The sequence below is a fragment of the Chaetodon trifascialis genome, chromosome 12 (assembly GCF_039877785.1).
Source record: "Chaetodon trifascialis isolate fChaTrf1 chromosome 12, fChaTrf1.hap1, whole genome shotgun sequence".
Lineage (NCBI taxonomy): Eukaryota > Metazoa > Chordata > Actinopteri > Chaetodontiformes > Chaetodontidae > Chaetodon > Chaetodon trifascialis.
This window is the reverse complement of record NC_092067.1, coordinates 12,723,502-12,746,513: the sequence shown is the minus strand read 5'-3', so window position 1 is coordinate 12,746,513 and position 23,012 is coordinate 12,723,502. Positions and strand designations below refer to the sequence as shown.

The following is a 23,012-nucleotide window of genomic DNA, read 5'->3' as shown; positions in this document are numbered from 1 at the left end:
ATGTTACTTAGTGCATTTAATTTAGAATAAGAGACTACTACATTAATATATATGTTGTTAATCTAATAAACAATAATAGTGAAGTTTGTCATGTCTCAATGTATCATCATCACTATACATTTTCTATAATCTTAAAGTCCTTGTTTTCATAAAATCAGAGACAGATGTAACCCCATATATTCTGTATCAACTTTCTCCAAGACCTTATTGAAGGTGTATGAACTGAATGAAATGTTCAGACCTCCAGGACTCTCCCTAAAATTCAGCCTGATTTATTTTCTATCTTTGAAAACTTTGGGATCTTAACTAGAATTTTAAATGAAGTTCAGTGTGTTTGAAGAAAATTTGGCTGCACAGGAGCCACAGTTCTTAATGGCTGAGCCACCGGCAGGTTCGTGGAGTTTAAGAGATTGAATCAAGCAATGGAGAGAGATAGAGGAACTACCTCAAAGCAGCTACAGTCAATATTCTTATCATAATAACATATCAAATGACAATTTGGAAACAGTGTGACAATCTGAAAGGGGTCGCTTGTCGCAATGACCTTGAAGGGAATTGTCACCTGAATTTGCAGCTGCCCTGGGCTGTGCAGCGAGTTTCTGCTTATTGTTTAGCTGCTGGTTCACTCTCACTGCTCTCATAGCATCCTTATCAGCTGCAGCAGGCAGCAAAAGAGCTCCAAACATCTACTGTACGCTACCCGCTCAGCACCAAACTGCAGCTAGACACAGTTAATGACAGGCTAGTGAACACAGGTTAGCATGTAGCAGACCAAAGACAGAGCTAAAAGAGAGTCGTTATTATACTTATGGTCACCAGGTGGACAGAAACACCAATTCAATGATAAGATGGATGCGTAAATAAGCAACTCTTTGCTAACAAGTTTGCCACATCATGCATTACTGTATTACTTACAAAGTGCTGATGTGGTGTTCAGAACTTGTTAAAGTGGCCAAAAAATCTGTGGCAGGTAAATGAAAGTGCGCTGCAAAACTACGATGTCAAACGCACATTAGAAACATCCCAGTTTATTAATGAGAGAATGAAGGGAGGCTGACAGACGAGGGTGTTCAAAGTGTCAGAGTTGGACTGTGCGCACTGATAAAGTTGCCTAATTGTCCGTGCGCTCAGCTTCTCATTTAATTATTTCTCAGTGCTGTTTGCAAGAGAGCAGATTAACACGGTTCGTCTGCTGAATCATGGATCCTGCCTCCCTCTCTATTTATCCTGTTCATTAAATGACGTTTCATATCTGGTAATGATCCAAAGCAAACATCATGTTTTAATGTGATCAACTGTTACAGTTTGCATAATTTTCATAAATAGTGTTGAACCAATTAATCCCTCTCTGTGAAACATTAATTTTAAATCTCAATGACGCAAATTGCAGATTATCTTGGACAATTTTTGACAACTTGCTGAGAATCATAAATCTTTATTCCATCTCTGTGTATTGTGCTTCACCCACACATCGCTCATGCTGTTTCTGTTGTAAATTGGAATAAATCTTCAGCCTTGAATTTGCTGGATTAGCTCGAGGGTTTCGCAGACACAGATGTACCCAAGAATCTTTGCTCCAGTAAAATAGTTTAATAACGCTGCCCAAGGCGGCCTGATGTTCTGAGGGTGCTGAGTCGTTTAGTGAGACAACCAAGAGCCTCTGAACTCGGAGATGGGAGCTGGAACTACATTATATACACCATCAGCACACAATTGCTGGCAGCCTGGGGCCATAACATTGGGGAGATGTTGAAGTGAGACCAGTGGAAGCCGAGTTCAAATCAAGCTTTGAACCGCAGCAGTGATAGACTGTAGCTGTGTGTGCTTTGAATCACACTGTAGCATGCGCAAGCGTGTTTTACTCTGCGTACGTGATTTAGCTGAGCGAGGCAAGAGCATGTGATTTTGAGTCTGAGCTTGTGCACACACACAAGAGCATGCTAGCGTTTATATTTGATTTGGAAAAAATCCCGAGGGACTTCATGGTGGATGTCATGCACAAAAGGTGAGCAGCGCGTTAATCGGGGGAAAGATGAAAGCAGGCGTAACCTTGAAAATTTCAATACAGTGACCCAGTCAATGCAAACCATTCACCGCGCCGTGAGACCTTCAAATCAAGCAGCGGGCCCGTTGATTTAGTCCAAACACTGAGCACGATGGGTCGCCGTCAGCACTGCATTTACACTGAATTACACTGAGCCTTTTGGTGAAAGTCTGGATGGAATTCCTGTCCTAGTCCTCAGTGTTAAAGGTCTAATTAGCTGCTCATGGTTTGAGAGCGTAATTGTTTCTATGTGTGCACCAGTGTGTGTGTGTGTGTGTGTGTGTGTGTGTGTGTGTGTGTGTGTGTGTGTGTGTGTGTGTGTGTGTGTGTGTGTGTGTGTGTGTGTGTGTGTGTGTGTGTGTGTGTGTGTGTGTGTAGGCTCTGCCATGATGAGCCATGATGCTGGAAGCCATTAGCAAACACAAGCGGGGAGAAATGGAGCGTTTCCCCCCGCTGAGATCACTCTCAGATGTGTGTATATCCTCAGGTTGGGGTCCCCAGCCCATGTGTATGTCCCTGATAGAGAAAAACTTAAGGACGTCTGAGACACTGGACCCCCACTGGGCTTTTGATGTGTAGCAAAGCTTTGTCTTCTTTTCGTCTTACATCAATAGAGCCCAATGCTGTTACACGCCAACCTCAGTCTATTTGCGGTGATAAAATAAGATAAAATAAGCTGTGTACGTATGTAATAAGTGCCTTATCAGGGTATTCTGTCTTTCATTTTCATATCTTCCTCTCTAGTTCTCTCATTTTCTCCATTCCCTGGAAGACATAACACCACATATGATGCAACCCAACTTGTTATGATCAAAAGCAGCGCACAGTTCTGCACTATACTGTGAGAGAGCCTGGCAGAGGGCCTGGTGGGTGGTTAAAACAAACAATGTGAAAAATGTAGATGTCAGTATGAAATTAAATTCATCGAGAGTCATCCTCACGCTGTCGCAGCAAGTCAGATAGAGCACAGGTCCATCAGCCACCCCCAGTTTACGGTAAGTCCTTGTGCTGCGAGCAGTATTTGCAGTGTTTTCCCCAACCCCCTGTAATTAGAGCAATCATTATGACAGTATGTGCGTGAGTATTGAGAATTATATTCCTGCGAGTGTAATTGCTGGCATGATTAAGACATGAATGGACGCCGTACTCTTGATCGTGCCTCAGCAGCGGTTACATCATGGCTTGGAGTAAGTGTGCGGCCATTGAAAAATGAACGCTGTATGATTCTTGGACCAAAGCTGACCCAAAAGTTATCTTTGGAAAGAGCAAGCTGAGAGAAAGTGTATTCACTGCCCTCCTGCATATTGCTGAAGAATGATGTTGTGTGTGTGTGTGTTAGTGTGGTTTGTGATTTGCAGGAGTGCCTGTGTGACTTTGTGGGAAGATGAGCTAAGGCAGAGGGAGAAGAGGAATGCTGTGGTTACCTTGGTGTTGGTTATTGCGCAGGAAATGTGACACGTTCGTTCACGCACACACCATCTCGCGCACACACTCGGCTGTGGAGCTGTGAAACCACAGCACAATGACCCCCAGCTGTTAGTATGCAGAAAGCTGTTATCAGCGGGACAAAACAAAATACTGACTCCATATGCATGTGGCTCAAGGACCCTCCTCCATCTTACGCGATTTTGTATGCATCAATCAATCACTTTAACGTGCCCTGCATAAGGACTGAATGGAAGTAGATGAAATGCTCTGCATACAAAACACAGTCTTGATTATGTTGTTTACCAACATGAAGCGCAGTAGCCTTGAGCGTGTGTTGGTGCTGTTGATAAATGCGGAGCAGTGGTGGGCCGCTCAGCAGCGACACAGGTCCAGCATAATGGTCTGAAGTGCTGGCTGATTTATTGAGAACTGCGGGATGTATTCAGCCTTCTCCTGTACTTCCAAACTTGCTTTTCCAATCTCCATCTCATTATCACTATGCCCGACGCTCAATCAACAACTCACTATGTCTCCACTGCAATAAATTCACTTGAGAGAGTCAGTCTTACTTGGCTGAGCATTTGGCCCAGTCCTGCGCTTAATAAATCTCTAATTTATTGCACATGGCCACATCGGCTTCGTCTTGAAGGGCTGAATGTGAAGCGCAGTGATGGAGATGAACTTAACATGTAAGTGTGTATGTTTACACTGGTGCATTTTGCGTCCGCAAAAAAGAGAGAGACGTTCTGCATGCCATCTCACATACCTAGATATAAACTACGTGTGTCATTGCTAAGAAGCGCAGCAACTAAAACACGTCGCTCTCGCCAGGAAATATCACAATCTGTCACAGTAGAAAGATGATGCTGTTGACCCACAGCATGTATTAAGTCTATTGCGGTGAGCTCATGTCTCATTTTCAAATCCGCATCTGTCCAACTCTGATGGTGTCATTTCACTTTCCACCCAAGAAAGGAAAACAACAAATTTCATGTTGGACGTTCACCTACAGGGTTCCACACAGTGGTGATATTAACTCCTCTCACGGTATCGTCTTCCTTGCCTGCACTTTTAGGAGTCCCTCTGAAGCCGAGGAAAGAGCTGGTGTTTTTGGAGCAGCCGTCAGGTCAGCTGGAGATCCGCTGGTCCTCCAAGTTCAACATTTCCGTGGAGCCCGTCCTCTATGTGGTGCAGCGCCGCTGGAATTATGGCATCCACCCCAGCGAGGACGACGCCACAGAGTGGCAGACTGTGGCACAGGTAGGAGTCAGCACACTGTACATGCAGAACACTGCAGCGTGTCAGTAAGAGGAAAAGTCTTCAGCTCCCGTAAGATGTTGCTACGCGAGTGTCTCTTTTGATCAGACGTTTGTGTCACTGAGACATTCCAGCTTCACGTGTCCCGGCGTGCCACATGCTACAGCTGTGAAAGTGCCGCACTGCGCTGACAGACTGTTGCACGCGGTTGCACATTCCTCACAGTCGCAGTGTCTTTGAAAGTTTGGCAAAAAGAAACACACAGATGACTGATGTGGCAGCAAACTCGCACGGGGATGTGACCCTGCGTGAACCCTGACCCCTGTGGTTTGCTCCCCCCCCCCCATCTGTCCCGCAGACTGCAGAGGAGCGCGTCCAACTGGCCGACATCAGAGCCAGCAGATGGTACCAGTTCAGAGTTGCTGCAGTCAATGTCCACGGGACCCGCGGCTTCACTGCACCCAGCAAACACTTCCGCTCCTCCAGAGGTCGGTCTGTGTGTGTGTGTGTGTGTGTGTGTGTGTGTGTGTGTGTGTGTGTGTGTGTGTGTGTGTGTGTGTGTGTGTGTGTGTGTGTGTGTGTGTGTGTGTGTGTGTGTGTGTGTGTGTGTGTGTGTGTGTGTGTGTGGCCTTGCTTTGTGACTGAGTTCCTGTTTGACACCCATTGCCCTCCATTTGTTATGGTTAAGACCTTGGAACAGGTGGAGCCTTTGGGAAAGAGTTTTGCAACCTGATGTGACTTCTTATCTGATCATACAAACCAAGTGTATGTGGTGAATATTCAGCCAATCGTTTTATCTCAGACTCAAAGAAACTGTTGTTACAAATGTTACTTTTATTTTTCTGCGCTTTGCACCTTTCATCTCTTTAGAGGATTAAAAGGCAGATTTTTAGTGAGAGCTCAAGTCATGTTTACCTTTTTATGTGATCCACTCCTAAGCTGTTCAACCCCATGACTCCATAAAACAGCCGTAAACTGATTATGACTGAAATATGCCTGTAAACGTACATTTAACACTTTTGACAGACACTGCTCAGACATGTTTATTTAAAAATATATTCAGGCATTAAGCCTTTGAATTCTTTTGCTTACCTTGTTAACTTGAATTGTAAATATGTGTTCCCACACATTTACCCAGTGAGCTAAGTGGAACGGGTAATTTATGCCAAGCAGAATGCGAGTAATGAGGAGGGACTCGGTGTGCAGAACATTTCTTTTCTGCGCTGCAACCAGATCTTCATTTATGTCTTCAAAGGAGGGGTTTCCCCCTCTTTACAGTCATATAAAATGTAATACGTCTGAATTAGTCAGGATATTGCAGGTTTCAAATGAACGCAAGTGCTGTCTTGCTCCCAGAAGGGGTGACGTAACCGAGGCCGCTTCAGATCTTTGCCACAGATTAGTGAACAAGCTCTGATGGCATCTTGTGTTGCTGCTCCACTCTTCTACCCTACACGGTCAGCGTGGAATGACACTAAATCACAGTGCTGCGCTGCAGATGGCATTTGTTAAGGCAACGGCCAATTGTTGTGCGGTTCCCAGGCATTACAGGTTTGTGAATATAATATTGTGTCTCGATTGAATGTGATCTGGATCTGATTTAATCTTGACAGTGTGTTTGTTTGACATGTGGAGGCAGAGCCGTGTGCCCACCGCTTCGGCTGTACACAGTCGCATATCATGTAGAGCAGTTTCTGCCTTGTGTGGATCACTTTTCATTTTTTCTTTACATTGCGCACATCAGCACACTTTACCAAAACTCTGTTCTTTATTCATTAATATGTATGTATGAAGTTGTTTGGTAGTGAAACGCTGGCAGACGTCCTAAGTACTCTCCAAGTTCTGCCAAATGCTAAAAGCCTGTCTTTTTAGCATGTGTGTGGTGGTGGTGGTGAGTGTATTTGTGTGTGTGTGCATGCGCGCTGACCTGTCCTGTCAAGCCTTCGTCATGCATTTGCTCCCCAGAGCGTTCTGGATGGCTGTCAGGCAGAGTCAGACACCAGGTGGGAAAAGGATTCAGCTGCAGGGATGGAAACCGATCTCCAATCAGGCCAATCAGTGCCAGAACGGTGATAGATTGATGGGAGCTGTCACGAATTTGATGAGCTCCTGGCTATTCTGTCATGCCATTGTTATTTATATAGTACGGCCTTATCATCTGATTGCAATTTTGCACTACTATACTTTGTTAGGGCAATTTGTAGGAACCGACTGCTTATTTATCTTGAGCGGCCCAGATCAGCTGGTATGGAGCACCAGAATGGAGAAAGAATGTGTCCGGTTGTGTTTTTAGATTAGATTAAATGTGTTTTGGGTCGGAGAGGGCAGGGGAGAGGGAGAGCCAACGGAGCTGTGGCGTGAATCATTTTCTCATTAAAGGGCTTTTCCCTCTGCCCTGGCGTCGTGCATATGGCTCTCCTCCTGCACCAGGCTGACATCAGCAGCCGGCAGCAGGCTGGGTCACAGCACACACGGATACTTTCAGACCCAGCTTCACTCTGGACACACACACACACGTTAGTTAGAGTACAGGAATGTTGAGTGTGGAGCCAAAGTGAGCAGCATGTGTTTGTTAACCCCTGACCCGCGCTCTCGGTCCTGCCGAACGCTGTCATAGACATGACATGACACCTGTCATAACATCTCATGGCAGATTGTCAGTGAAGGACTAATTACTTTACACAGTGTCATACTGGTCCCCCTCCTCATCTGCAGTGCTAACCCTCAAGTGCTGAAAGGTGTCTTGGCCCGTAATACGTTCAACCTGAAATTATACTTACAACAAAACCGCCTTGGCCCAATATTTGTCACATACGAGAAGCAGAGGCCCTTTGTCTTTTCTCTCTAAACGTCTGCAGATGCACTAAAGATTGAACCGCTGACAGTGTTGTTTCATGTTGTTGCTATGTCTCCAGATCCTTCCCCGCCTCCCAGCCCTGCCAGTTTGCGTGTCACCAACGTGACGCTGGGCGACGAAGGCCTGGTGACAGCTCGTCTCAACTGGACCCTGCCAGAGGAGTCCGATATTCCCATACATCACTACAAAGTGTTCTGGAGCTGGACCGTGCCCACCAAGTCCATGGTGCCATCCAAGAAGAAAAGGAGAAAGACCACCAACGGGGTAATCTTCTCTCCCTGTCTTGGTGATGTGTTCTTTCTCTTTCTTGCCTTTTTCCACTCTCTTAAAGTACAGAGTCTTGCACAGGATTAGCTCAGCATCTTCCCCTTTAGTCTTAACGCATCAATGTAAATATCCATGCAGCCCTGCAGTGGAAAAATGGGATAAGCACAGCATAGTAGTTGCATTTATTTATATATACTTGCAAGGCTATCAATCACACACAGATTGAGACAATGTGTTCTTCATTGTTTTAATTCCTTATACTGATGAAAGAACCCTTAAAACGCTCTGTTTAGCTTTGAAAGGAAACCTATTAAGAGTGATAAATAGACCTTTTTATAGTGATAAATCAAATTTCAAGGTCTGTGTTTCTTAAATATCAGTTTATGTTGTCTTTTTTTTGTTTGCAGTTGGTATTTTGGAGCTTACACTTTCTCCTACTCAGTTTTTGATTGTGTAATTCAGCTGTTTCTGAAGTGCTACATTGGTTTATTTATTTGTCTTATTTTTAACATCGATCTCAGCAGTTCCAAAGTCAAGTGGTTATATAACGACACTCACCATTCCTATCCTGTTATTATCTTTTACATGAATGCACAGAGTGCATTTAGACCAAAGGGAGACTCAGTAAAAACAGGACAAAAAGGCTGAAGACTTCCAAGAAACTCTCTCTAATAATGACATAAATATCATGTTTAAAGGAAAATAGCGCACAGTTAATTCCTTGGAACAGTTTGCATACTGGAACATTCTCAACTATTTGACCCAACCAGAAAGTAGAGTTTTTATGGCCTTTTGACTGGGATGTCACATAGAATCCACTTACAATCACAAAGAAAGATAAACATAATTTGGTTATAAAAGTCTAAACAATCAGTCAAGCTAAGAGCTAACAAAGTTAGACTTGCTGTCTCGGAAAGCCACAGACTAATATTTAACTAATAGTATTACTTTTTTTCACACAGAAAATTTGCACAATTATGCATACAAGCATTAATTGGATTGTCACATTGAAGCAATAGGTCCATAGACACACAGAAATTGAATTGACTTTATAGATAAATCAGATGACAAGACACTGATAAACAAATCACAGACTGTGTTATGAATACCTGAATGAATTTGACATTTCACAGTTTAGTGAGCCATTTGCACAATATATCCGGTAACACGTGACCTGACATACCTGTGGTTCAGTATCTGCGAAGAGCAGAAAGACAGATTGTCTAGACAGTCCACACACACCTCTGCAGAGTCTTCTCCTGAATTAGCTTATGAAATGCATAGCAGATGTAATGCAGAGGAGAAAGAGGTGGGAGACACCAGACACCTATTGACACACGTACTACTGGTTTCCACTTTGGCACCTCGGGGCTTTGAAAGCAGCCTGCTGGTAGAGGAATGTCAAAACACACACAGTCAATAACAAGAACTCATCAAGCTCACGCTGATGGTGGAATGCTGCAAGTCAAACACAGTGAGGAAGCCCTGGGAGGCTCTGATAACATGGCTCCCTCACGGGGCCCTGAAGGCTATCTCCTCTCCATGATACCTTCCTCAGCTCCACATGTGTTCTTAATAAGCAGGGCTTTCCCACAGACCCGGGTTGGCCCAGGCTGAGCTGAGCTGGAACTGGGACTGGGACAGGGCTTTGGAAGGGGTCTCAAGTGACAGTGTGGTAACACAGAAATGCCAACATGCAAGTGTTTTTTGTTGTCGCAGGCTCAGAGCTGGGTGGATCTGGAGGGGCTGCAACAAAACAGCAGTTACACTGTGGAGCTGCAGGCCGTCACATACTGGGGACAGGTGCGCCTGAAGAGCTCCAAGGCTTCTCTCCACTTCAGCACCACCCAGAATAATGAGTCAGGTAAACACTGGTGCCTCTGTTGGTCGTTCAGCTGTCAGACCTTTTCTGTTTTGTAGTCACTATACGGCAACGTCAGTCCTCTATTTCGGGCCCAAAAGAAAAAGATCTCAGAATTGTAATTACTTTGGTGATCCTCTAGCTTTTCATCCAGCACCACCTGCAGGTCAAAGATTTCATTTATCCAGTGAAATATCTCAACATCTTCTTGATGCATTGGCACAAAATTTGATTTGATGATCCCCGGACTTTTCCTGTCGCACCACCATGAGGTTAAATTTGTGCCTTTTAAGGGAAATTTCTCAACAGCTATTGGATAGATGTATGTATGTATGTATGTATGTATGTATGTATGTATGTATGTATGTATGTATGTATGTATGTGCTTCCCAGGCATGGAAGGTGCCCATAAGAGTCACATGCAGGGTCATGCACGACCTGAAATCAAACAAAAACCTGATGGAGCTGCAGTTTTGTTGTTGCTGATCCACATGGGATTGGCTGAACCAACCTAGCAGAATCCAACATTATTCTTGTTTGTTTGTATTCCTTGAGAGTTAAGCTTTCCTAAATTCTTCAGGCAAACAATCATCGTGAGAATTGTAAAAAGCAGGAATGGCCAAGGTACGCAGACGGCACATCTGCATTCATTCGGGGCTCCTGTGTGTTCTGGAAACACAGACCAAACCTCAGTGCTATGAGTGTGTACATTTTAAGCATGTGTGGCTCTGGAGGGAATTGAACCTCTAACCTTGGCAGTGTTAGTACTGTGTGTACCCATGAAGTTACACCACACTTATGCATAAAGAACGTGTTGTAACTGCTGTGATCTTACAAAGAAATAATTGTGTTTCTGTTTCCATGCTGGAGAGTTTGCCACAACACAGTCACTGTTGTGTCTTAGCTACAGAAGCAAACATTTCTTCATTCTCTTCCCAGTAAAATCAGTGCTCAAGTCAAAGAAGGAGGAGATATCCCCTCTTGGTTCGACCCTGGCCAAACGCCCTTCTGGCCCTCTAGAGGTTGGCACGCCCTTCTACCAGGATGGCCAGCTGCAGGTCCGTGTCTACTGGAAGAACCGGGGAGGTATGCGCTCTACTGTATTGAATTATAGCTTTGTTAGAATCCAATTAGCACTCCATTATGCCCATCAATCACTATGACTCATGTACACTGTAATAAAGTGTTATGACTGATTCTCAGTTACTCAAACAATGGGTGATTCCTTTTATAGATGTGATATCAGATGGTGCAAATGAAATAAATGAAACCGTGTGTCTTTGTGGGAGCTGGGAAATATGAATGCTCGAGCAAATTGGTGCAAACCTGCGCACAGATGGGTAGAGCGGAGCCACTGTTTAGTAAAGAACAATAAACACACAGAGCTTCGCCGTGCGATGGGATTTATTGACAGCTGTATTTAATCGATCCTCACCCTTGCATTAGCGGCCCATTTTGTTTTACAAGACCTGATGTCATAGGGAAGAGAAATGGTCACAGGCTGAAGCACCGCAAGGGGTTAAAGCCTATAGGAATGCCTGTCCCAGCAGCGTCCATTCCCCAACCCTTCTGTTAATACCAGAGTGGAAATATGGAAACCTTGAAAGCCATGCTCTCAGGGTAACCTGTCAAGTCCCATTCACTGGTCTATGTTATGTTACTAATATATGTCATCGCCTCAGCCAAACTCCACATCTTAGAGTCAAGAATGCAAACCCTGGCTGAAGGAGAGGCCTGGTGAGACACCAACTGCTGAATCAGAGTGAGAGAGAAGGGGAAGATGGAGTTGGCCCAGGGCTGTTAGCGAGGTTGGCCTGGACTCAGAGCTGAGTGATGCTGACGGGGATCAAGCATAGCTGGGGGATCATAGTGTTGCAGAGCAGAGTTAATCCTGGTCCAGCCTCTTTTTCTGCCTCTTGTTTGTAGTGCTGCTCTGCAGTATTTGTATGTGCTACTGCCACTCATTAGTCTGAGGGATGACTGGGGCTTTGACTCTTGGCAATCTGGCTTCCACTCCTGTAAACATACAGACATGCAGATGGCCTGGAGAGTTGCAGTCTCTGGACATCTGGTTTGTGTGACGGACAAAAGGGACAGGTTAACCGAACTGTGATTAAACTCTCAGTCATTGTCTCTGTGATCCAAAGCAGCCTGACCTCTGGGTAGTCTCCAGCAGACGAAAGAGAGCCTTACTGTACACCAGCTCAGATAATATATCACTGTCTGAACACCACCCAGACAATAGAGAGCAGTCCGGCGGTGGCGGCACTTCTTAGGCTCGCTTCCAGTCATGATTTATCGAACGCCGCTGAGGTTCTGTTCTCTACCTGATTTCCATGTCCCTTTTCTTGTTTTACATACCACTTCCCCTCTCCGTCAGACCCGGCTAAGCATATCTTGTTTATTTTTTCCCGATTTCCTGGTTCCCTGTAATTCCTCTCTTCTGCTTCCAAAGACCTCAGGGGCTCCTAGTGCCAGATCTGTGTCTAAGCCTTCAAAGGACCCCTTTTATCTCCCCACTACAACCCAGGCCCTGCGCCGAGGGGCGAACGCAGCATAACTCAATTATTAATCGGAGAAGTATTTCACAAATCCAAGCGACACACTTGAATGAATAACAAATCTAGGAACATAAGATGAGGGTGATGGGCGGATAAACACTGCTGATGAGCTCATGGGGGGGCTACTGTACAGTAGAGAGTCGCTGTGTCCCAGCGTGAGCAAGGCTGCCGCGCCACTGATGAGAATGCAAATCTTTAAAGTTGAAGCAGGAAAGTTTGGGTTGAGAACTGAGCCTTAAGCGGACAAAAGGAAACAGGAAAAGCATGTTAATAAACTAATGCAAAGACAAAGAAGGAAGTGGTTTCTTTTTATTTTCAGAGACACAAGTTATCACGATCATCAATAATGGAAACAGTGATCTCAGATAGGGAGTGTTGCAATTTGTGAGATAGCCATCAGTTAATCATTTCAGCCTGTCAGATTGTCTTTTGATATCTGGTCGATGTTCAGTGAGTGCAGTGCCATCACATACCTAAGCACATTTACTCAAGTACTGTACTAAAGTACAGTTTTAATTTATCCAAGGCTACTTTATACTTAAACCTCTCCACGCTTCAGGAAATAGAGGAGCAGAAGTGTTCTTCTTGCTCAACGACATTTATTTGACCGCTGTATTAATCTGTTTAAAGCCAGTTAAACTTTTATGGACACTCATACATGTAGAGCAGTTTGATGTCTCACTAAAAGACACTTTAACATGTAGAGGACGAGCTCAGGGAGTGAACCACCAACCTTTCAGTTTCAAATATACTAGAGCCGATTGTTACTTATTGGTTTTCTAAGATTTCATAGATAAAACTCTGATGTTCGTATAAATACATGATTCTAAAATACTGTTAGCTAGGTTAAACTAGTCAACAGTATGGAAATTAAATAGAATTGCTTCCACCAATGATCAAACTAAGGAATATCTTTATTAATAATTAACTGCTTGATTGTTTAATCTGTAAAAAGTAAGAAAACAGTGAAAAGCATCCACCTAGAACCAGCTTGTTTTGTCCATCGGCAGTCCAAAGCATGATTTGTGCTGTTACTAAGAGAAAAGCAGCAAATCATTACATTTGAGAACCTCGAACCAGCAACTCTACTTGATGAATGAATCAAATATTAAATGAAATAGAAATCAATACAATGACTGCATCTGTGAAACACTGATGCACATTCTGCTGTTTCTTGAGGACTTTGTTTACCACTTCAGTTCCTGTGGCTCATAATATTCCCATACGATACAGGGCGTGCTCTTGTAATGGAGTGTTTTTACATAAAAATGTAAAGAAGTGAAAGATGTGAATGCTGAGTCGTGCGACATTCTCTCATCTCATCCTCCCTTTGTTTCAGACCCCTCCGTGAGTCGCTACCATGTCCAGTGGATGCCGGAATACTGCAGCCACAACGAGACCCGAGGACCAGAGAAATCCGTCACGCAGGTTAGTCTCCAGCGGCGTCCAGCTGAGGGTCCGATCACAGAGTGCAGCGCGCAGAGCTATGGCTCGATCAGCAGCTCTGTGCTATGCAAAGCACGTGCCTAACCTTTTGTCTGACGCTTAGAAAGGACAGCTCGGCTAAAGAAAACCACTCCGCTGAGTGAGCTGAAGCCCTGTTGTGTTGGATTTGCACTGGGCAAATCGCTGGCTGTTGTTTTGAATATTATGAGTCAGTCATGTGGTCAGGCATGTGGTGTGTTGGCCAATAAAACGCATTTACTTAAACAATGTTTCCCGGAATGGAGGATCATTCACCTCCAACGGCCCAAGCCGTGCTCCTGCATGGGGCTTTCTTTTAGGGTGCAGGAAGGTCTGTGGGGGAGAGTCTGGGGGTGGGGGGGGGGTTAACTGTTGGAGCTCAGGCTGATACAGGATGGCAGAGGCTTGGCAATCAACACATTCTTTGGGGACTGGCGCTCCGGTTGCTAGGGAATATACATCCACTTTCTATAGATCACTGGGAAGGAGTCCAGGCTTGTGCTTTTATGTGAGCACAGCGCCTCATTCACTTTTAATCAAAGCTGTTCCATATCACAGGGAATATACACACACCCTTTCTCAAGGGACTGCCTCTTAATGTAGAACGTCTTTATTACAAATGCAAGATCTAAATCCACTAGTCAGCACGATTTTTTTGTTTCCTCGGTAAGAAATGAGCTGGTTTTTTTTGGTCAGATCAATAGACGATTAAAGTTTGAAATGAGTGTGAATTGTAAGACTGCGGCACAGAATTCAATAATGTGGATTTGCAGGCCGTTCTCTTTAAAATTACACATGAATTCACTTTGTTTGCTGCTTCTTAATTAAGATCCTCTTGTGTTTTGCCACATGTGGAAGCGATAAAAAAATCATTTCTATTGTAAGTTGAATAGAGGAGTAGTGGCCTAACCCCGACCATGTGAGTGTTCAAAGTGGTCCTGTAATGTGGGGCATGTTCCTGAGGCCTTAGCAGGAAAGTGATCTGCCCCGGCGCTGTGTATTTAATTATCTCTGAAGCTCCATGGGACCTGACCTCGGTGACATGTCAAAGTCATCAGGGCTGAATAATGTGTTTCTTGGCTCAGGAGAACTACATCAACCTCCCAGGCCTGCTGTTCTCCTGCAAGTACAAAGTTACCGTTCACATGCTCAAGTCCAAGAGACGCTCCAAGGACGAGAGCACCACCTTCCTCACCCCATCCTGCGCTACCATCCGGAGCAAGACTCACAAACACATCCCCTGCCCAGGGGAGGGAGGTGAGTGTTAAGATGTTTGACGCGTAAAGGGCATTTTAAAATCCATCTGTATTAGTGTAGACACAGTAATCTGACACCGTAGGGACTTACAATCATGATAATCATCCTGAGTTCCACATTTATAGTTGTATTCTTGCAAAGAGTCGGATGAAAAAAAGGAGTCACCACTCTCATGTCTGTGCACAGCCAGCAGCTGAGCTTAGCTTAGCTTAGCACAAAGACCGGAAGCAGGGGAAACAAAATCCACATACCAGCACCTCTAAAGCTCACTAGTAAACACTTCTGAAAATGAGACACTACACACCCAGAGGAAATGCAGTCATTGAGTAGAATGGCAGCGATCAGCTCCGTCATACGGGTCATGAACAGGTGGAAATTGGCGAGAAAACAAATATGCCAACGATATATCCCAGAATTTTGAATATCAACGCCCCCGACTGAGACCACCTTTGTCCCAACAGCTACGGGACTTCCAAAGGTTTTGGCAAAGCCAGAGAACCTGACGGCCTCTTTCTCCATCAACGAGGGAAACATCACCGGCAACTTCCTGTGGCGTGTGTCCAGGATGGCTCCAAATCAGCGAATCACGGGCTTCCAGGTCACCTGGGCTGAGATCACTACTGAAAGCCGACAAAACAGCCTGCCCAACAGCATCATCTCCCAGTCCCAGATTCTGCCTCCAGTAAGTCTGTCTTCATTCTGAGAGCCACGGAGTAAAGGCAGTTTTCAAATGCTACAGATAGAACATGTTTCCACCACAGGGACCAGGCTCTGTCATACATAGTCAGTAAACTGCCCCTTGCAGTAGGACAGTATGTTCTATCTTCAGCTTTTCATTTCACAGCATCTGTCAGAGGTGAGGGTGATTTGAGGATAAGACTGTTGTGGCCTCTTTGCATGAATCTTGCGATAAGCAGCGGTGTGCAGACAGACACAGGGATAGATCTGAGGAAGTGTTGTGTCCTGCTTGAAGTTCTCCTCCTCTACCTTTTCATCTGCCTTCACGTCTTCCTCTTTCATCCTCCGTGAGAGCTCTGAAAATGCCGCTCTTTGACATAATCTGCTCCATCAACAACACGTTCCGCCTATCTGCACCTCCCAGCCTCTGGAGCTTGTCTATAAATAAAACCACCCACCGCACACTTTATCAAGCTGGCAGCGAGAAAGAGAGACAGCAAGCCTTATGAAAACAAAGTCTTTGTTTTTGTCTGTGGCTTGTGCACAGACAGCTATGCAGTTGATACTCCCCTGGTTTACAGCCCATTCAAATTCAAGCCCTTTCAAATCCAAAGTCACGCTCTGTCGTATTTCAACTGATTGCATGTCTTCTGCTGCTCTCCCCCCTCCCTTGGCAGGATCATAACTTGCTTGTCGTGTCCAACCTGCGGCCGTCCACCTACTACAGGCTGGAGGTGCAGGTCATAACAACCGGAGGAGAAGGTCCTGCCACTGTCAAGACCTTCCAGACCCCGAACATTTTACCAGTCATTCAACACCGTAAGTTGCTGTCACCTGTTGCTATGTCAAACATGTTGAGGAGTAACAGCTTCTACGTTAATGGGCTCAGTTCATGAGCTGGATTTAAAAAATATATTTGGTATCTGTTGTGCTTCACCATGTCCACAAATAGTCTCACAAACCTGTTGAATTTTCAATCCATTACAAGAGCACCAGGCAAAAACGACATCTTCGCCGTCTGCATATACATCAGCCTTGCTTCTTCTTCTTCTTCTTCTTCTTCATCTTCTTCTTCTTCTTCTTCTTCTTCTTCTTCTTCTTCTTCTTCTTCTTCTTCTCTTGACTTTTATGGCGGTTGGCATCCACAAGGGTTGTATTACCACCATCCGCTGGACTGTGTCTTCCTCCATCTGTTCTGGCATTGCCATGCCATGTGTGAAAAGGTGCAAAGCAGAAATGTTCCTGAATGTAGCTGCATGTGAAAATCACTGGCAGAGCCTGAAAGGTTGCCCCAGTAATTTACCGGGAACTATGTGTGAAAGCTCACTAATTAACATGTTGCCTGGCAACTTCTCAGAGCCAAGAAATAGCCTGGCACACACACACCCCGGTAAAACTGCAGATTTTTAGACTTAAACAAATGAGATATGATGTGTTTAAACCATACCTTTAGAGATGAAGACATATTTTAATAACAACAACGGATCACATGCGTACTTGTCTGTGAAAGTGGTTGCTCGAAGTGATGAACCCACAGAGAATTACAGCAGATCCCCTCAGCTCTACAGAGTGTTTTGCCATCTTTCAGCTCACTATTTTGGTTTTCCAGATGGCAACATTACTATTTGTTTCACTCTCACTGCTCTCATAAGCATCGTGTCCAGATGCTATAGCATGTACACTATCTGCCTCGCACCAAATGCTAGCTGGTGTGAACATAATGGAGCATTTAGCAGTTAAAGAGTCGGATAGTTTCCTCATGAATCTTTGGAGAGCAAAGTGAACGTAAAAGGAGAGTGAATATTGATCTTACATTCATGAATATTGATCTTACACGCAACAGGTTGCCAAAAGCACGATTTTAAATACATGCTGCGTCTGCTCGATGTGTAAATAGGCAACTGCTTGCCAACAATTTCAGAATACAACTTCATGAGGGGATAATATGTCAGTGTTGTGTTTATAGCTTGGTTCCGTTGCCCCCAAGCCAAAAAATCAGCAAGAAAAGATGCTGTGCTTCCGCCACATTACTTTGTTAGGCAGCATATTTTTTACAGAAAAGACCCATTGAGCTCAGCAGAAGGAGAGGATATAAAAAGTGTTTATGACCTAGATAACAGGTTAATCCCTGCTATGTATCAGCAGCAACAGCAAGTAGCAAAACGAGCCCATTTATATTGTTTGAAAAACAGCTATTGCTAAGACCCAAATCTCTGAAGTGGCATCTGACAGAGCTCTTTCTTTTCCCAGGACCCAGACTCCGGCAGCATCACTCTCACCACCAGAAGCCATCAGTAGAGAGACACTGAGTTGCAAGTAGAGGCAAACCCAACAGGGAGAAGTACCCGTGGCTCTCTGCTCCTGTCTGTCAGGGAAGGAATGTGTGGAACCAAACAGAAACACAGCGCACCCGACCATGAACTGACCCCTCCCCACCCCTGCTCGTGAAATATGGGTCCATCCTCTTCAGGCTCCACAACATGTCAGCTGTTCCTTCTTAAACCCTCCCTCCTGACTGATACATGTCACCGGATGGGTCGGTTTGTACAGTGAAATATATGCCGCAAGGTCTCATATTCTGCATTGGTTAGCACACAGCTTCCCAGCACGCCCCCCCACCCCAACTCACCAGGAAGTTTTGAAAATTAAAAAAATAAGGAAGTCCTAAAAATGGTTGCGATCCAGCTGTCATTGTACGCAGCAACAAAATTCAATGGGACGTAATCACATGATTAATGGCAAGCAATTAGTTCAAGGTTTAAAGAAAAACAATTATGTTGACAACTTGATTGAAGATGATTGAACATGGATGGCAGAAAATGGCAGAACTGTTAAACAATTGTTTATTCAAGGAGAAAGAAAAGTAGAAATTCATCTATTTATTTTGTGTTACCCATTAAAGAGGCGCTTAGGCATACAGTCAGTACTGATGGATAATGTAACTAAAGTCATTGTTGTCTAACCCAGAATATTTCACATAGTATGTTGCATGTAGTACATTTGATTTTTGAACTGTAAATGAATTACTTGCTTCAAATTGAAAGCTCGTAATGGTTTTGCATGACAACCGTTAGCATTCTGTTGGCATGAAATAATGTCTGTGTTACCTCTTTTCAGTATATTAGCAATATTTCATTAACAGATTAACAAAGAATTATATTGGGAGTAATATGTAATGTTTATTACTGAAATTATAACTTGTGTGGAAATGATGAATTGTACATGTTCTTGGCTGTAGAAATCTTTGTCGTGGAGCAGTCAGTGAATGTCTATATTTATTTATGTGTGTATTACAAAGTTTGGTTTGGATGTGTGTGAATGTGTATGTTTTTGTGTGTTCTAGTCTCAAGTTTTTGAACCGTCAGAAAATCTTGTAAAGACATTTTGTAAAAATGGAATTGTAAATACAGTCTTATGTTACATGTTATTTTTCCATGGTAGAAACTGTACAAAATGCTAAGTAATAAAATAATCCTTAACCAGTTCCCTTTGCTGTTTGTGTAATTGAAGCTGCTGTGAGCAGTAAATAGACATGCTTCTCCTCCCCGTGCTCAACTCTTTGGCAGTTACTGTTGCTTATTTTGGCTGTAAGACCCGTCATGGCAGACTGTGTACAGCATATTCACTGATGGGCCCAGGAGCCTGAGACATGCGCTCTGCAAGTCCAAATAAACAGGTCATCTAGCTCACCAGCCCGGGTGAATTTACCATCGCTGAGGTTGGGCACCCCTCAATGCATTGCTCTGCTTCTCAGAGCACTTGTGTGTTTGAAAAGCATTAAATCCCTCCTCTGCTCAGCAGCCTTTCACCCTCGTAAAATGAAAAGTGGAAATGTTTACAAGAAAATAAAGCTAAGAGTGACACTGTGAGAGTTGAGCCTGTGTGTGCAGAGTGTATGATTTTTGTGTTAAAAACCGCAAGCTGAGTTATTTGTGTGCGTCAGATGAAAACCTTTTTTTAGCACACATACCATAATCCTGAAAGGAGTGCGGGCAGGATAGTATTTAATAGTGCACGGCTGATGTATTTCATCATGTGTATCCAGGATTCAGTGACACAGAGGTTTATTTGCACCACAGATATACTGACTGACAAGTGATCGTCACTACATTTCAGTTCGTGATGCAAACATTTTCGACCAAAGTGACTTTAAGCGCATTTACCTTCCAATGCACTGCATTAACGTCAGTATCTTCATCAGTTGATGATTCACTCATTCATTTCTGACAGCGTAGATTCAGTTCAATTCAGATTAAAAAAAAGAACAAAAAAACAAACAGCTGTAGAATTAATTCGGTCCACAGAAATGTGTGCGATGGAGAATGCACACAAACAGAAGTCAAATTGTGTCTCTGCTGTTTACTATGACAAGAAAGACAGGAAAATGGTAATTGATGAATCTGAAGTGTTCTTTTCCAACTGGTGCAGTTTGCTTCCCAGGCTCAAACTGATGCATTTTCATGAGTTTCTCCTTTCCCCCTGAGCCATCGCCTTGTTTGAAATTGCAGTTCTAATTTGCCTTACCTCTGATACACTTAAGGAAAATTAGAGTCACCAAATAGGCAAATGTTATTCTAGTGCTCCACTCGCAAAGTCATAGTTTCCCTCTCGTCTGTTGGAGGTTAATCAATGTCAATTCAGCATTGCAAATATGTCAGTGTCAGATGAAAAATGATAAATCATGCACTGTGTTGTTTGTGTCTCTGTGAAATGGGTGCAGTGTTTGTATATTTGTGTGTGTTGAGCAATGTTTGCTGCTGCCCAGATGTTTAGATTTGAAGTCTGTGCTCTCATCGCCGTTTTCCGCATGCAGCGAGCCCTCGCTTTCACACACCCAGCCTCTTCAGTCAGTCAATGCTTCGCCACTCACTTCTCAGGGATGTTGTTTATGTACAGTTCTATTATGTCACAGGAGATTAGTTCCTCTTGGTCTGTGCACGCTAATCCCTCCTTCTTTTCTAGGAGCGGGGCCAGTGTTTAGCCAAGGCTCCTTTCTGTGTGAGCCAGCCCAGCCCCTCTCCCTTTCAGGCTGTCACAGTCCCTCTCTACACACACCAAATACCATGGCCCTCAAGTGTGAAAACCTCAAAACAAAAGGGCCTCTAGCCTCTTTTGAGGCATGTTGCAAGACGTCCAAGTCTCCGAGGACATAAAAGAAAGGGAAAAAAATGCAACAACTAAATAATAGGCCAGTCGTCAGTACAAAAGCTTTGTCTCTGATGGTACAAGGCCACTGAGGGCTTATTCACTTTGCATGACATTACATCCCTTTTGTGAGAGTCAGGCAGGGGATACTGCTTTCATATTTTAACCCATTTCTGAAAATTAATTTGTCTCTTTGAATAATCCCGGTCGGGTAAATATTTACCCGTCTTCTGGCTGACATTAGGCCTCTTTTTATGAGAATAACACAGTGAGTCCATTGAGTGAAGTGCGACAAAGATGCACTGTTTGTTCTCCCACACATTTCCTCTAACCCCTTCGCACCCGTCCTGCAGAAAAACATTGCAATGAGCCGTGCATCAGTATTTATCAAATTTAAAATACTTTTATGGTCATCCTGCTATTGTTGACAGAGCAACTGTAACGTTACAGGACGGGTTCAAGTTAGGCTTTGATGATCGGTCCAATCCTGCCCGTAGCGTGGCTTTGAAGGATGAGGCAAAAAAATGGATGGACTTTACTTTCCCTTTTCCGATGACACTTATCGTAACCTGAACAATTTGAAATTGTACTCTCATGTGAGTTTCAGGTCAGTGAGATCATCGAGCAGAGCCAGACATTCGCTCCAGATTACTACCACATGGAGAACATCCATTTGCTCTGGTACTCCTTCAATATGATGAGATGGAATATATTGTCTGTGAGATTGATGAAAAATAACCAGAGTGTTTTCCCCCCTCCATTAGGAAAGCAATGTTGCTTTAATGCTGTGGTATGGTGAGAAATCTGACCTTGCCCTGGGCAGTGGCATGTTTCTGCTTAGGCTCTGGTGAGTGGGACCAGGCAGGGGACACATGAAAGGATCTCTCTGTCAGGCCGCAAAGATGTTCAGTCAAAGTCTAATGAAGACCAGAACGCATGAACAGACCTGAGAACATGTATGCCACACATTGTATGCGCTACAACTCTGATGACAAGCTTAGTATTCGTTTCTTGTTCTATAAACGTTGATGAAGTGTAAAGCTTGATAAGCATATGTGTGTGCTGCGATTCTAAAGCAGCACTATCAGGACGTAGAAATGAAAACATCCACAGACAGACAGATGCTGTGTTTATTTTTTCTGCCTTTCATTTTAGCAACAATTTCCTTTGCTCATGTGGCTCCACGGGGGAACTTGATTTCCTCGTCTCTGCGCCTGGAAAAGCTCTCTTTCGTGTATATTTTGGATGAAATGGAAGATGTGCCATTGCGGGCTGCACAAGTCCGCGGCTGAGCTGCTGTAATAATACCAAGACAGAGTTACCTCATATAAACAAAGTTACCAGCTTACAAGGTACACCTGTGCAATCAAATGCAGTCCAGCACAACAGCTCTCAGACCTGATAATGTTCATTTGTGTTGACACCGTGTCAGCGAGCTGTTGATGCAGCTCTGTGGTCACTCTGTGGCAACTGCAGCAGAGATATATTGGACTATTTTAGAGAGGTGTGCTGAGGGAGGTAAAATATTAAATCGCCTCTCAGTATGATCAGTACTGGAGGATGTACTGGCATTCTTTAAAGGAAAACTATCAATACCACATTGTAAAATACTCTATTATAAGTGAAAGTCATGCATGAAAGCTTTTACTCAGGTAAAAGTACAGAATCATAATCAGCAAAATGTACTTTAAGTATGAAAAGTAAAAGAATTAGCTATTCTTATTAACAGCAATAATAATGATAATAATAATAACTAATTATTGCAGTTTCTTGTTATATGATATATTGTATGTATAATATTATTATTTGATCTACAACAATGCTTCATGCTGCTTCATATGTATTGCATTTAATCTGCAAAGTAACTAGTAATTGTAAGCTGCCACATGAATGTAAAGGGTACAATGCTTCCCGCTGAAGTGCAGAGGAGTAGAGGTTCAAAGCTGGCGTGAAACTGAAATGTTCAGCTGAAGAGCACGTAGCTAAAACTGTATCTAAGCTCAGTGCGTAAATATATACATAATTCAGTTCAATCAACACCTCTCTGAAACAACCACCAGCAAATCTAAACATTTTAGCAGAGCTGTCGCATTAGATTGTGCAGATTTCCCAATAACCTGGTCGCTCAGTGTATAAAACCATAGGCAGAATATCTAATGAGGCATGAAGTCTTCTGCTGATCCTCACGATGAA

General features: G+C 43.8%; 2 protein-coding genes across 2 annotated transcripts in view; one reads left to right on the top strand and one right to left on the bottom strand.

The window, feature by feature from the left end:
• The window catches only part of LOC139340419 (anosmin-1), a 40,299-nt gene extending 21,141 nt beyond the window's left edge, over window positions 1-19,158 (top strand). Inside the window, exons 5-14 of the mRNA XM_070976233.1 lie at window positions 4,548-4,732; window positions 5,088-5,217; window positions 7,645-7,850; window positions 9,573-9,717; window positions 10,654-10,800; window positions 13,615-13,703; window positions 14,825-14,996; window positions 15,458-15,678; window positions 16,352-16,493; window positions 17,925-19,158. Coding sequence (XP_070832334.1) covers window positions 4,548-4,732; window positions 5,088-5,217; window positions 7,645-7,850; window positions 9,573-9,717; window positions 10,654-10,800; window positions 13,615-13,703; window positions 14,825-14,996; window positions 15,458-15,678; window positions 16,352-16,493; window positions 17,925-17,983 — 1,496 coding nt within the window. The 3' untranslated portion in view covers window positions 17,984-19,158. The remainder of the gene's footprint in view (window positions 1-4,547; window positions 4,733-5,087; window positions 5,218-7,644; window positions 7,851-9,572; window positions 9,718-10,653; window positions 10,801-13,614; window positions 13,704-14,824; window positions 14,997-15,457; window positions 15,679-16,351; window positions 16,494-17,924) is intronic.
• Window positions 1-23,012, bottom strand: part of gpm6bb (glycoprotein M6Bb) — a 387,662-nt gene that overhangs the window by 158,798 nt on the left and 205,852 nt on the right. The window lies entirely within an intron of this gene.